Source organism: Scardinius erythrophthalmus (genome assembly GCF_964197995.2).
Source record: "Scardinius erythrophthalmus genome assembly, chromosome: 6".
NCBI lineage: Eukaryota > Metazoa > Chordata > Actinopteri > Cypriniformes > Leuciscidae > Scardinius > Scardinius erythrophthalmus.
The window spans coordinates 1,145,012-1,161,049 of record NC_138226.1 but is presented as its reverse complement, the minus strand read 5'-3'; the positions used below and the strand labels follow the sequence as shown (position 1 = coordinate 1,161,049).

The window sequence follows — 16,038 nt, the reverse complement described above, 5'->3', positions numbered from 1 at the left end:
TATCGGTACGGTACGCTTGCAACCTCAACAGAGGTGGTACCATTTAAAGCGAGCCGAAGCGAGCCGTACCGTACCGTACCATGCAGTGGAAAAGCGCCAATATATTATGTAAACACAGATTTTTATTTTGGATGCGTTTTGTAGCATTTTCAGGATTGAAACATTTTTAGTCCTGATTTTGGTCATTTTATCTAATGAGTGTGTGGAGTAAAGTGAAGAACTCACTATATTACTGAGTCCGGACTCGGACATGTCGAACACGACCGTCAGTGGCATTCCTGGCTCTCGTTTAGCGTAGCGCTCCAACCAGAACGCCACATACCTCTTCTTATCCACGGTCGTCTTGGCATCCTTCACGTGGAGTTTCACTCGGAACCAGACTAGATTAAAAAAAAGTGTTTCAAGGAAGAAGAAAAAATCTATAATGTATGTTTTTGTAGTAAGTAAATCAATAAAAAAAAATCTATTTTCAGATAACTAAGGCATGATTTCCACAGTGTTTGTCACTGAATTTCTGAAAGCTTGTTTTATATTGCGATTAAGAACGGTGTTTATAACATGCAAAGGCGGATTAACCTCCACATACAGAGTTTGTTTCCCTCTCTGTCGTATCCGTGAAGGTAAACCGCACCGCTCTCGAACATCCAGCGGGGAATACTGCTCTCCACCAGATCTACAGGAGCAAGAGGAAAACCAAAACTAAATACCATTCATTCATCACATTCTTCTCCGTCATCAGAACAGAGTCAGTTTAGCAACACACTGAACCCTTGATAAGAGAAAACAACACGGACTGATTTGGTTTGTGGCAATGAAAGTTACTTTGTTCAACAAATCCGCTGAAATGACTGAATTAACACACTGAAGGTTTGAAGGACGGAAGACGGACAAGAAGAGGATTGTGCCGCTCAAGATCAGCTCAGAATACATACAATAATCGTCTCTACTGGAAAGGAAACTACAGGGAATTGTTTCTCAGGAGCACAAAAGAGTTACGATCCCATTGCCATTCTGTAAATCTCTATAACTGTTAAACAGACGAAGCATATAGTCCATAATCACCCATAAGGAACTCATGTTGTCATTGGGATCAAGAGGAAAATACTACTTCTAATAATAATGATAATAATATGATATGGACCAGTATTACAGGATCATTACAGTCTTTTGATCATGTCCGGCTTATGTTTTCTGAAATAGTTTTTATGGGGTTGGGAACTGTCATTAAAATAATTTCACACTGCAAAAGATCGTATTAGTCCTAAAATAAGTTTCATTTTCTTTTTGGTAAATGTGGCCTGGACATGTTTTGACAAGTCGAAAAAATTATGACATACTTAGTAATATTTATAACATAAAAAGTCAAAATTATGAGATGAAAAGTAGAAATTATGATATACTAAGTCATTTATAATAGATGAAATTATGACATACTAAGTCATATTTATAACATCGAAAGTCGAAATTGACATACTAAGTCATATTTATAACATAAAGATGAAATTCTGACATACTAAGTCATATTTATAACATAAAGATGAAATTCTGACATACTAAGTCATATTTATAACATAAAGATGAAATTATGACATACTGAGTCATATTTATAACATCGAAAGTCGAAATTGACATACTAAGTCATATTTATAACATAAAGATGAAATTATGACATACTGAGTCATATTTATAACATCGAAAGTCGAAATTGACATACTAAGTCATATTTATAACATAAAGATGAAATTATGACATACTAAGTCATATTTATAACATAAAAAGTCGAAATAATGAATGAGTCTGAGATGAAAAATTGAAATTATGACATTCGAAGTCATTTATAACAGATGAAATTATGACATACTGAGTCATATTTATAACATCAAAAGTCGAAATTATGACATACTAAGTCATATTTATATGGAAAGTTGAAATTACATCATATTTCAGAAATATTTTTATGGGGTTGGAAACTGTCATTAAAATAGTTTCACACTGCAAAAATTATTAAATAAGCAGAATTTTCCTTTTGGTAAATGTGGCCTAGACATGTTTGTTTTCACGAGATTCACGCAACAGGAACCGTTGAGCATGTGAGTAACTTCCTCATGTCAGCCTGTTTCTGTGAAAGAGCATCTCACACACACACACACACACACCGTTGAGCTGAAACTCTCTCCTCCACTGCAAGCTCTCGTCGATCATCTTCAGGGTGTCGTCCACCACGAAGTGTCTCCACGTGAGGTATCCCTCCAGCAGAGCGTCGTCTCGGAGGAGCTTCTCCACGTCTCGGCTGTCATATTTGTCTTGGGACTCTGTGAGATTGAGTTAGAGACAGCAGGGCACGGTTTCAATCAGCTGAAGTACATACACAGACATGCATAAATCTGTGTTTATGCATATAAATATATATATAATTATTTATTTTTATTTTTAAGGATGCACGATATATCGGCCACCATATTTAGTATTTTATATTTTTCATACTTTTGTTTTTGTAATCAAGCTCTCAAAAATTATATAAAAATTTGGATTTAGATTTATCGGCCAATATATCAGTTATCGGCTTTCGAATATAAAGAATTATCGGTTATCGGCAAAAATGTTCATATCGGTGCATCCCTATTTATTTTACACACATACTGACACATACAGTACCGGTCAAAAGTTTGGAAACATAACTATTTTTAACGTTTTTGAAAGAAGTCTCTTATGCTCATCAAGCCTGCATTTGTTTGATATATACAGAATACATATAAATAAATGAAAAAAAGAAAAGAAAAACAGTAATATTGTGAAATATTATTACAATTTAAAATAATGGTTTTCTTTTTAATATACTTAAAAATGTTGCTTTGCATCACAGCAATAAATTATTTTAAACACACTACTCTGACACTGCACAATACAAGTTAACCTGGTTATAAACTATTTACAAGGAAATGTAATAAAAAGCGTAACGTTACATGAGAGTATATTTTCATACTTCATCCCAGGAAATGTCATAAAACAATATATGCAAATACTGTAAGACTGACTTTTTGCACGTATTGCTACTTGTTCCTCACTAGTGCTACTTTAACAACAGCAAAACAAAAATCAACATTTTGATTAAAACATGAATTTTGACTTCTGACTGACAGTTGAATCCAACAGCTGTGATATCAAATATTAAACATCTGTTCTTATAATGAATGACACGTGATCCTCTAAAGTCCTAAACGTCATTGTGGATACTTTTTCATATTTAATATCTGAATTAATAAGCAATCATGAGATCAAGACTTCAGTGATGAATGTTATTGTGAAGCTTGAGAACTTAGCGCACTGCTAACTCACCCTCAACATACTCGCTTTTAAACCTCTGTCGTGTTTCTTCGATCTTGCTCTCGATGTCCTTTTGGAGAGAGTGAAATATTATTTATAAATCCGTTTCAGATGAGAATAAAACGCGAAATGCTTGTTTTGTTTAGCTGTGTGATTACCTGCTCTGATTCCGTTTGTCCTGCGTCCGCCATGATGGTGCGCACTGTCCGTCAGCAGTGGCCTGGTCTTCAGTGGAACTGACCGCAGACTCCGCGAAACTGGACGAGGGATGACGCCATGTTGGCTCGGAGATGTCAAACTAACCTTTGAACAGGCTTTTGCAGCAAGATAAAGTTCATCTGATGTGCTCTGTCAATTAAAGGCAAATGATTGCATCATGTGCACAATCTAAAAACAGTAAAAGCCTATGACAACATCACTTATTTGTGAAACGGTGATTGAACTGTAGCACTGTTTCTTTAAGAGATACCCGGAAAACGTGACGTGATGCAAACACGCGCGCACTTTGAGGAAGAGAAGAAGCGTTTGAGAATAATACACACACATATGCATTCCAGAGTAAAAACAGTGTGAGAGTCATGCAGAGGTACAGTATGAAACCAGTTTTGTCACATATTATTTCCTGGATTTAATAGTGTATCATATGCTGTATCAAATGGAAGCCCATTTCCGCCACATTAGGGGAAAAAGCATTATTTCGTAAACCATTATGACATAAAAAGTCTGAATTGGTGCATACTGAGTCAATTATGAGATGAAAAGTCGAATTTGTGACACACAACGGCATATTAATAACATAAAAAGTAGAAATTAGTGTATACTAAGTCCATTATGAGGTGAAAATTCGAAATTGACATACTAAGTCATTCATAACATCGAAATTATGACATAACGTTACTTTTGACATATATTTATAATATAGAAAGTAGAAATGATGGCAAACTAAGTCAATTATGAGATGAAAAGTCGTAATTACGACAAACTAAGTCTTAATTAAAACTTTGTCATAATTTTGACTTGGTATGTCTAATTTCGACTTATTCGACTAATTTCTAATTTCGACTAATAATCGATAATTATGATTTATAAAAGCATGATTTTATTTTCTTATGTGGCGGAAATGGACTTCCATATTAATATTAAAGGCACAATTTTCACTATATCAGTTGAAAACTAATTGAAACTAATAAACGATGTACATAAACACTATTAACTGTAACTTAATAGTGCATACAGAATGTTAAATATTCTATATTTGTTATTTTCAATATGTAAAAAAAATTATTGTAAAAGTTTATTGGTTCATCAGTGTATTGCATTGCATTATATGTTAAAACTACAGAGCTTTGATCATAAAACTAAGCATTAAAATATCATCTGACTAAGACATATTATTGACGGATATTGATTTTTATATGCAGTTTATGCTATACTGTTATAAAGATCTCATTGATTTACATTACAGGCATTAGAATTTCATATAAATATCAGCATTTTTTAATAAAACCGAGCTGTTTTTTCCTTCATATTCTCACTATATGAGCCATAAAAGCCTGATATCAAATGTGTCTCAACACAAAAAGTGAACTTTACATGAACTCCTTTCAAGATTTCAACCAAATTATCATCATTCTCAGTGTTATACTGTAGGGATGCAGCGATTTGAACATTTACGCCGATACCGATAACCGATAATTCTTTATTTTCGAAAGCCGATAACCGATATATTGGCTGATAAATTAAAATCCAAATTTTTTTATAATTTTTGAGAGCCTGATTACAAAAACAAAAGTCTCACCATTAAAAGCCATAACCCAAACACATTATAATGTTCTCATAATTTTATGTAGCCGATATGACAGACTTTTCAAAGTGAGTCCAATCATATTTCAAGCAATTCAAACCCATCATGATGAACAGTGCACATCTGAAGACTCTCAGCTGAAGGAAATAATACAGTATTTATCGGCTTTAATATATCGGCCAAATTTTCTTATCAGGCCGATAACGATAACATTAAAAATGAATTTTTATCGGCCGATACCGATATGGCGGCCGATATATCGTGCGTAGATAGATGCTTCTGATAAAGACGTCTGCCAAATGCATGATCTCGCAACTATTGTTTAATAGTAACCATTTATATTTTATAAATTTTAGATTGTTCGTTAAATTTCTCAGGTTCTTAGTATATAGAGCTCCTGTATTCTTTCTGTTATATAAACAATAAATAAATCCTTTTTTAGCACTTCGTAGCATTATTTGAAAATGAAACACATTATCAGCATAATTTTCAGAAGTATTAAAGAATGTAATCAAAATCGACAATGTTTTGTTGTTGTTGAATATTGCAGTGTTTATTCTAAATGATTAATCGTGCACATCTCATGCATCCCTATTAAACACAGAACGCTTTGCAAATGTGTCGTGTTGCAATGCTTTTCCTATCGAATGTATTCATGTTAAAGTTGTAAGTGTGTTTTCTCTTCTTTTTCCTCCAGCTGATCTTTCGAGTGATAAGACGATGGCGGCGGAGCGGCTCGTCTCGACGCTCGCGTTCGGGGGGGAAGTGCTGGCGTTCCAGTGCAAGAGTTCGAGCTCAAAAACCCGAGATCATCGCAAAGGCTCAGAAGTTTCTGTCCTCCGTCTTTCCTTCGATCAAACCTCGCAGACCTTCTCCGTTACAGATCATAACACACACCTGATCCACAAAGAGAACTCTTCGGAGACGCTCGTCGTTCACTGCGCTTCTGCGTTCGATGTGCAACTGAGGCAAAAAGTGCCTTGTGTTTTACTGAAAATATGCAAGAAAAGGACATCAGCTTTTAAATACATGCTTTACTCCATCGAAGGAAAGCTTCATGTTGAGTTCGCGTTACCGTACGAGATTAGAGACCATGTTTCAATATTGCAGGGTCCCACGTTGATTTGGAGTTATGAAAACTCAGTTTTCTACGTGTCGTCGCAGAGCGGCGGCGTAAAAGAAGTCCCGGTTCCTTTTAAATCGATCAAGTTTATTGGCGAACTTCCTCTTCGTAAAAGAAAAATAGTGATTCAAGGCACTACGACTGATTCCTCTGATGTGAAAAACACACTTTATTTCATCGAAGACGCCGACGGACGCTGTGACGCCGCATGCTTCGTGCCGAACGCTTACGTCTCTGTGGTGCAGTGCATGATGGTTCTCTCCGCGGAGGAAGACGGCGGCGGATCGTTTAAGTCACGTGTTCTGGCGGCCACGAGCACGAGACAGCTGGTCCGCTTTGAGGACGGACTCCCTCGGGATGTGTGCGCTCTTCCGTACGAGCATCCGCTGAGCGTTCAGACGGTTCACACGCTGAGGAACGAGTGTCTCGTCGTCGTGAGCTTCAGTCACGGGAACGTCTGCGCCGTGTGGAACCACACTTTCCAGGTCAGGTTTTTTTTTGTGATTTAAAAGCATTAAAGGTGACATATTATGCCCCTTTTCACAAGATGTAATATACAGTCAAACCAAATTTTATTCAGACAATACATTTAAATACATTTATTCAAAATTCCCCCCAGATCATTTATTACAGCTTGTCAAATTTGCCCCTTTTTGGGTGTGAGCAAAAACACGCCGTTTGTGTGTGTCCCTTTAAATGCAAATGAGCTTTAGCTCCGCCTCCGTTCAGAAGAGGGCGGAGTCTTTACTCGAGCTTCAGAAACTCCGGCAATAACAGAACAGGCCAATCTCCCTCATCCAGAATCCCAGAATAACCAGTAGCGAGTGCAGCCTTACGGAGAGACTCAGGAAGAGCTTCTGAATGTTAGTGGAGACATTTCTGTAGTTGTTGTGGAGTTACACTGATCATCTCATCATCATGTTGAACTTCTCCACAAGTGTCCACAGTTCCTGAGGTGTTTATAAGACAGCGGTGACATGTTCTGGTCAGTAGTGTTCAGTGCTCGTCTGTGCTCAACCACAGAACAGCTTCAGGCTCTGCTGGATCTTTATCAGTGCGTTAGAACTGGTCTCTGTTGGCGCGTGTGGAACCAAATGTCGGCTGGTGTGTGTAAACGTGCAGATTAAGGGCCGGGAATATTATAATGAGATCCTCTTCATACGTCAGAAGGAGAGCGAAATCTGATTGGCTTATTTTATAACATGCTTGCAGAGAAAATATTATTTACATTTTTGTAATTATTTTAATTCATATTACAGGATAAGGTTCTTAAAATTAGTTTTTTAACCTTATTAAAATTATACTGTACAATAATAAACAAAAATATTATTTCTGGTACCACTGAATTTAACGGTTTATTATTATTATTATTATCATAACTTTTATTATTAAATAATATTATATAACTATATAATATATAATAACTATATATTTGTATAATAACTATTATTAAATAATATTTTATAATTAAAAATAACAGATAATTAAAAATAAAGTATTGTGTGATTTGATTTGATTTTTTGTCTATTTATTGTATTTTTCTTTTATTTTGTTATTTTTTGTTATTTTTTATTTATTTTTTCATTACTTTTAATTATTTTCTTTTATTTTTATTTATTTAATTTTTTACTATTGGTGTCGACCAATATCATTTTATTTATTTTCATGACTTTTTCAGGTCTAGAAATCACACTTTTCAAATCCCCTCATGCGTTGTCCAGGTTTTCCAAAACCGTGGAACATAAAATAAAAGATCAATATAAAAATGTCAGTCGTTGAGGTTACAAATTAAAGTAAGGAGCATGATATAGGTGGTTTAGCTTTCTTTTGTCTCATTTTAAATCATTTTAAGTCGTCTTTCGTCTTCAATAAACGATAAACATAAGCAGACTGTGGTTCTTTGAGAGCTTGTGCTGTCAATCACAGCTCAGGAGTTTATACTGTACAGGATTTACCACTAAAACTTGCATTTAAAGGTTAGCGTTTCCACCGGAAACATTTCAAAGCAGAAGAAAATGTCAGATTATATATTATCTGTCTCGATGCATCGCAGCGTATGCTAATCCAGGAGCTCTTTCAAGAGACGAGAGGAACGTCTACACACAAACTGGAGTTAAACTTGTCAGTGTTATGTCTAATGTTTCAGTGTCCTGAAGTGTGTTGTGTGTGTGTCAGGTGGCGTGGTGTTGGACAGGAGTGTGTTCGCTGCTCGTCGACGACTTCGTGAGGTGCGGGTCGGATCAGATGCTGCTCGTGTTCGAGGACCAGAATGCACCTGGAGATCTGCTCAGGAACTTCACGCTCACCGATCTGTGCGCCGTCACTTATTCTGTGCGTCAACGGTTTCATTCTTAAGCTTTTGCTTCATGACACAACGTTTATATTGCACACCCAACTTGTTTAGCCTCTGTAGAGTTTGATAGAATGCACTGATATTTATTAAAGTCCCCCTGTAGTCAATCATCTTATCCCTTAAAACTCATGTTTGATCACCAAAATGACATATTTAAAAGTTTTTTTCCTTCTTCATCTCTTAAAATATCTTGAATGTAACTCGACACCCTTGCCTCATTTAGTATGCGCGGTTCTATGAATATGCAAATTAGCCCCGCCTCCACTCACTCCCTCAGCTCAGAGATCCACTGGTTGACGATCACACGTTGATCTGATTGGTTACAAGGTAGTTTGTGACGTCAGAAACACCAGCGATTTCAAAGCGTGTTTTTGAGACTGTCTTTGGTTCACTGCAGTTTTAAGGAGGAAATACTCAGCAATGCTGTCGACTTATGAATTTACACAAGGCTTGTCTTAAAGCGTATTAATAACACCACATAGACACATAAACAACATTAAAAGCTGGATTTACACCACAGGGGGACTTTAAGGAAATTGTCATTTGCAACCAGATTGTGTCAATTTGATACAAATTAACCATGTGATAAAGTACAAGACACTGACATTTAAATTAAATGCGTTCTATTAAATAAATGAATTTGCTCTTTGTTGTAACTGCGAGTGCTTTGCAGTGTGGACGATCAGACGGAGCCGTCCTGAACACATCAGACACAGCGCAGGAGAACTTCCTTCTCACAGTTCAAGCGCTAGAATCCAGACTGCAGGTAATTCAGCTCCACTGACCAGATAAAGCTCCAGTGGGGTTCTGGACACAACTCTGGGGTTCTAGACTCGTTTTAAAGAACACTCTCTATACAAGGATACATGATTCTAGTGATAAAGTATCATTGTTAGTTAATGCATTAATTAATGTTAAAAAATGAGAGCTTGTTGAAAATGTTACAATAGTTTTTATGTAAAAAAAATCCATTTTATTTTTATTTTGTTGTGTGTTATAGTATTTGGTTTTAATTTTAATTTTAGTAATTTTAGTACATCAAGTTAAACTGAATGAAAATGAGAATGTCCTAAATGGAAACTAGCTGAAATAGTAATTTGTTTCATATTTTATTTTATCTCAGTTTTGTTTTACTATTGTTTTTATTTAACTATAATAACCCTGTTCCAAAGCTCCAAGAAGTACACAATATGTATAATGCATGCATTTTTAAAAACAAAATATAATATAAAATGTTTAAAAACAAAGTAATTTTTTTTTTCAGTTATGCACTTGTAGTTGCATTCTAAAAGCATTTTTTTATACAAGCTCCAAAAAAGTTTTGTACAATAAAAGTATCATATAATGAATTTTTATTTGTTTTTAGACATGCATTGAGATATTCCTCTGAAATGTCTTCCTCTCTGCTGCTGTTCTTGGTTTGTTCTGACTTTAGAGCGGCCTGAACTTCCTTGAAGACCTTCAGAGAGACGTGGAGGTCAAAGACAGACTCATACTACAGTCTTTAGTGGCCTTGACTGACCTGGTATCAGGACGAGAACATGTGATATTCCCTCCAGAACAGGTTCTTCAACTTTCATAGTAATATCAAAATAAAAATGGATTAAAGATGGCCTATTATAAAGTGTTTTCAGGCTCTACTAGAACAGGTTTTCCTGCTTGAATGTTGATTATTCTCCTCATATTCTCCATTGTTGCGGCTCCTCTCTTCCCAGTCTGTCAGTAACACTCTGTTTACTTCCTGTCTCTTTGAAGCCCCTCCTTCTGAAAAGCACACTGTGCTCTGATTGGTCGGCTGGATCAGTGTGTTGTGATTGGTCGAGCGCTTCGAGTGTGTTTGGGAAATGTCCCGCCCCTTACCATAACCGCCAGTTTAACACACTACTAACTAACTCAACCAGGCCCCGCCCCTTTATTCTGCGTATTAATTATTATAATGAGGAATATTGTGACGTGTTCCCGGTAGAAACTTAAGACTACAATGGAGGCGTTTCAGGAGTTCACTGACACTGATATAGAGAAGTCGTCACTTTTTAATGCTCTAACTTCAACATTACACACTGAAGACAGATGAAAACGTTAAAAATCATAATAAGAGCCCTTTAAGACTAGTGAAAGATGTCTTCAACTGGTTCTTGAAGGTCGTGATGTTTGATCCACCGCTGAACATCAGAGACAGTGAAGGTTCTGGAAAGCGACTTTGTTTCTTGTTGTAATGGAGGGACTTTTTGATGCTCAAACATCAACACTACACACTAAACAGATGAACATGAATAGATGCTCTTTTAGAAGTGCTGAAATTTAAAGTCAACACTTGAACACTCTTTTTATACCCGGTGTGTGTGCCGTAGGAAGGGCTTGTTTCTCTGTGGGATGAAGATGATGAAGCTGGAGATGAAGAGCTCGATGTCTTGGATGATGGGATGGAGACTGAATGTGCCGAAGCTCTTCTGAAAGTGGACAGAGTTTGGCAGAGAGTCATTGGACAGAGTTTGATCGTCGGTGTCGCTCTGAAACCCACGAATAACACGTATGTCACGCGGATCACGAGATTTAAGTCTTTAAAAATCAATCCTAAGAATAATAATCAAGTTGTTTTCTACAATGATTTTCACTAAAGAATGAATCAGATTTAATCTTTTTTTATTTAAACTACTGTATGTTTTTGAAAGTCTCTTCTGCTCAACAAAGCTGCGTTTAATTGATCAAAAATACAGTAGAAATTGTGAAATATTATTATAATGTAAATCAGCTGTTTTGTATGTGAATATACAGTAAAGCTGAATGTTCATCATCATTACTCCAGTCTTCAGTGTCACATGATCCTTCAGAAATCACTCTAATATGCCGATAATCGGATAAATTGATGATTTGCAGATTTAGGGCCCTATTTTAACGATCTAAGCGCATGATCTAAAGCGCAAGTTCACTTAGGGCGTCCGAATCCACTTTTGCTAGTTTAGCGACGGGATAAATGGTCGGCGCTCCCGGCGCTGGTCTAAAAGGGTCGTCTCTATTCTCTTAATGAGTACTGGGTGTGTTTTGGGATTTACATGCGTTAAACCAATCAGAGTCTCATCTCCCATTGAGAATGCATCTGAATGCATCAATATCAAGACATATAATAACAGCTTTGTCTCTTCCGTCAGGTCTGTAATGAACATGAGTGTTTCAGTCGTGGATTCTGGAGCCGCTCTGGTTATAAACACTAAGATCCTGCAGTTTCCGGAGTCAGATGTGTGTGTTGCTCACGGCCCGTTTGATGAGAGGACGAAGATCAGGCGCTCCGACTGTCCCGGACCAACACTTGCTCTGGTCGCCGTCACTGATTTGGCTCCTTTATTAACCTCCGGCTGCGCCAGATGTCCCATCATGCTCCATTACAGCACCAGAGAATCATCCGGGTCTTCTCGGGTTTCTCAGTTCTGCGGGCAAATCTCAGTGGATCTCAAAGATATTTCCAAGGGGAAGTTTCATCCGCGTCTGTTAGAGGACAGCAAACTCAACACAGGTCAGATCCGGAAAGGAGTAGTTCACTTCAGAGATAAAGTTTCCTGATAATTTACTCACGTCATCCAAGATGTTATAGTGTCCAAGATGTCCAGGTCCAGATGTGAGTTTCAGTGCAGCTTCAAAGTCTCGACACGATCCAGCCGAGGAATAAGAGTCTCATCTAGACAAACCAGCGGACATTTTAGAACAAAATACACATTTATATACTTTAACCACTAATGCTGGTCTTGCACTCGCTGTGATGCGACACACATTACGTGATCACGATGAAAGGTTACCGATGTTTATCCATAATGTGAGCTAATAGTTTCCAATTAAAGCTTGTTCTCTCTGAGCTGCTTTTTTTTTATGTTTGTTTTGCATATATTGTTAATCTATTCAGTCAATAAATGGAAGTTGTTTGAGTTCTAAAAAATGCACACAAAAAAGCAACTAAAAAAAGCTAGACTTTCACCACAGGGGGACTTTAAATTTGATTTGATGTGTGATTAGTATGAGAGTGATGTTGATGTGTGTGTGTGTGTGTGTGTGTGTGTGTTCAGACGAGGCCAGAGAAGATCTGCTCAGTCTGACTGCGCTGTTGGACTCCTGGTTGTTCCTCATCGAGTGTCCGGATCACACGCTGGCGGATGTTCAGGGGTTTCTGCGCGGGTCTCTGTGTGTTTCGGTGCTGGACGTCGACCCGCGGGTCATCGCTGACCCCACTGACCTCAGGCTCTTCCACTGGGACCAGAGATCCCCGTTTCAGGCGCTGTTGAGCGTCCAGTGCAGGTGAAGACATCAGTGTGTGTCCGTTCATGAAAATACAGAAACACCTCAACAATATATATAACGATCTATGACAAACAACATATCCACGATCTTGAGAACCTCTTTGAAATGCGATGTGTTTTCCTCCTCCACAGAGACGACCTGCGTTTGCTGCAGTTCCTGCACTCGCTGTGTGACTTCCTGCCTGCGTCGCATCATATCCGGTTTCTGGAGAGCCCGAGGTCACACGGACTCGGGCTGGATCTGGGCCGGACTCTGGAGACGGAGATCAACACGGTAATACAGGAGCTGTCGCTCGTGCTCCAGTGTGGAGAGAGAGGAATGACGGGACCGGAGGAATCAGACCCCGAATCCTCAGAGCCGCTCCAGAGACGGAGGGAGGCGTGGCTTAGGGAACGGGGGCGGAGCCACACAAGGCTCCGCCCCCTGGTGGATGGCTCCGCCTACAGCAGACTCGTGGAGCGGATGATTGACAGGCAGCTGGACGCTGATGAAGTCGCTCTGAGGGAAGCGGCTCGTCTGTAGGTAAAGGAACACATCGCTGTCAAGCTTTAAACTTGTCAAATTAAATTGCTTTTGTTCCTCCGGTTATTATATGGATAATGTTTGTAATAGTGTGATAATGTAATGACTAGAGTTGGGATTTGACTAGAGTTACACTTTTTTGATGTTCTTAGGGTCAATTGTAGGGGATAAAATAATGTCATACCGGTTTGAAATGATGAAAGTGTGATTAAATGTGACAGAAGTGACATTTTTAATTGAATTATTCCTTTTAAAACAACTTGGTAAAGATGCAGGAAAAGCATGAGGAACATCACCAATAATAAAATAACCCATGTTACTTTGCACTTTCTCTATGAAGGAAAGGAAAGACTGAAGCAGTTGTTCTGCGTGTTCCGGCTCGCCGTCGGTCCAGAGCTTGAGTCTCCTCTTCAGACTCTGATCCTCCAACACTTCTGTGACACTTCCACAGAAAACTCTCCAGCTTTCCCACACGACCCCGTCGGTCCTGCAGGGGGACTCGTGATGAAACATGTTCAGATCATCCATATCTGTCCTTTACCTACAGGAAATATGTGTGTTTACTGTTCACAATAAATAAAAAGCTGTTTGTTCTCCATTGAAGACCTTATACATGTGTTCAAAGTTGTAAAGAAAGCAAATATTATTGGACTACGTTTGACCAAAATATATGGTTTTATTCTTTCTACTTCAAAATCAACGTCTCATTTTATTCAGTGTTGCAAATTTACATCTATATATAAATACGTGTGTGTGTGTGTGTGTGTGTGTGTGTAATATACACATATATACACACAAACATATATGTACATACACACACCTATATATACATACATACACACACCTATATAAACACACACATGTACATGCATAGACACACCTATAAATATACACACACATATATACACATCTATACACGCACATCTACATACATACACACCTATACACATTTAAACACACATATCTACATACACAGACACCTATATATACATACATACACACACCTATATAAACACACATGTACATGCATAGACACACCTATTAATATACACACACATATATACACACACATCTACACACATATACACATTTAAACACACATATCTACATACACAGACACCTATATAAACACATGTACATGCATAGACACCTATAAATATACACTCACACACATTTGTACACATACACACCTATACACACACATATCTACATAGACACCTATATATACATTCATACACACATACTGTATATGTACATACACACCTATATACAGTATACACACACATATCTACATACATACACACCTATATACAGTATATATACACACACACCTATACAGACACCTATATTCATACACACATGTACATACATAGACACACATACACAGATATATATATACACACAAAAACACAAAAAACTCTGACAAATGTCAGTTTGTTCGATGCTACTCTTGAGTTGATTGCATCAAATATTTGATTATTGTGTGTGTTTGTTTACTGTTGCTATTTCTGTCAGTAATCGCCCCCATGATGTGCTGTTTAATAACAGTCCACATGCGTCTCACTTAATCTGTGCACTTCATTTCATCCGCAGACTCTCTGACACCGACGAGATAACCCGTGTTTTCAGACAGACCACAGCAAATATTCATAATCATCCTCTTCAAGTGTCCTCGCAGCTGCCAGCGTTACCATGGCAACCAGCATCCGTCTCCGCCTGGAGATCGTGTCTGAGATCCGTCAGGATGGTGAGTGCGGGGGGCTTGGAACACTTTTCTTTTTTGAAGAATTTCTTTGTTGCATTTATTAGTTGAAAAAACAGCATTTTCACTGTAATAAGTTTTAGTTTGACTATTTAAAGACTATACATTAAAAACATTATATACATATATATATATATATATATATATATATATATATATATATATACATAAAAAAACACATATACAGTACTGTGTAAAAGTCTTAGGCATGTTAATAGAAACTGAGTGGATCTCAAAGATAAGAAATTTGATAAGTTAATAGAAGTTAAATCATAAATAAATTCAATGTGTGATTTTATTTTTGAAAGCATTCTCACTTTACAGCATTTTAACACAAGTGCCAGTACTCTTCACAGTACTGTAGCTTTGCAGGAAGGTTTCTTCAAGCGTCTCGGAGACGTTCCCGCAGTTCTTCTGGATTTAGTCTGTCTCAGTTTCTTCTGTTTCTTCATGTAATCACAGACGGACTCGATGATGGTGAGATCAGATCACACCGGCTGTTGTCAGACACAAATCTCACTGGATTATTAAAATTAATGGCAAAAAGAACGTTTGGAAACGTAAACTGATATTTCCTACTGACACACTACAGCAAAAGACATAAATAACTTACTTAAAAAACGGGGGTATTAACATGCCTAAGACTTTTACACAGTACTGTATATATGCATAAGAACACACACACACACACACATATATATATATATCTGGTACACTATCAATTCAAAAGTTTGGGTTCATTAGTTTTTTTTTTTTATTAATTAACACTTTTATTCAGCAAGGACACATTAAATTGATCAAAAGTGACAGTAATTTAATTGATCCACTGTATCAAATAAATATCTAGGGTTGTGTTTGTTTGT

The 16,038-nt window shown here is 37.3% G+C and overlaps 2 protein-coding genes across 2 annotated transcripts in view; one reads left to right on the top strand and one right to left on the bottom strand.

The window, feature by feature from the left end:
* mospd2 (motile sperm domain containing 2) overlaps positions 1-3,756 on the bottom strand; it is a 32,939-nt gene extending 29,183 nt beyond the window's left edge. The window contains exons 1-5 of the mRNA XM_081369648.1: positions 3,483-3,756; positions 3,337-3,394; positions 2,157-2,312; positions 587-673; positions 226-380 (exon numbers count right to left, since the gene is read on the bottom strand). Coding sequence (XP_081225774.1) covers positions 226-380; positions 587-673; positions 2,157-2,312; positions 3,337-3,394; positions 3,483-3,515 — 489 coding nt within the window. The 5' untranslated portion in view covers positions 3,516-3,756. The remainder of the gene's footprint in view (positions 1-225; positions 381-586; positions 674-2,156; positions 2,313-3,336; positions 3,395-3,482) is intronic.
* Positions 3,757-3,809: 53 nt separating this feature from the next.
* fancb (FA complementation group B) lies at positions 3,810-14,106 on the top strand. Its single transcript, XM_081367892.1, has 10 exons — positions 3,810-3,910; positions 5,826-6,736; positions 8,427-8,582; positions 9,278-9,370; positions 10,040-10,168; positions 10,956-11,134; positions 11,754-12,115; positions 12,660-12,888; positions 13,023-13,413; positions 13,754-14,106. The coding sequence occupies exons 2-9, from the start codon at positions 5,849-5,851 to the stop codon at positions 13,411-13,413; spliced, it is 2,427 nt and encodes an 808-aa protein (XP_081224018.1). The 5' UTR covers positions 3,810-3,910; positions 5,826-5,848; the 3' UTR covers positions 13,754-14,106.
* The last annotated feature ends 1,932 nt before the right edge of the window (positions 14,107-16,038 follow it).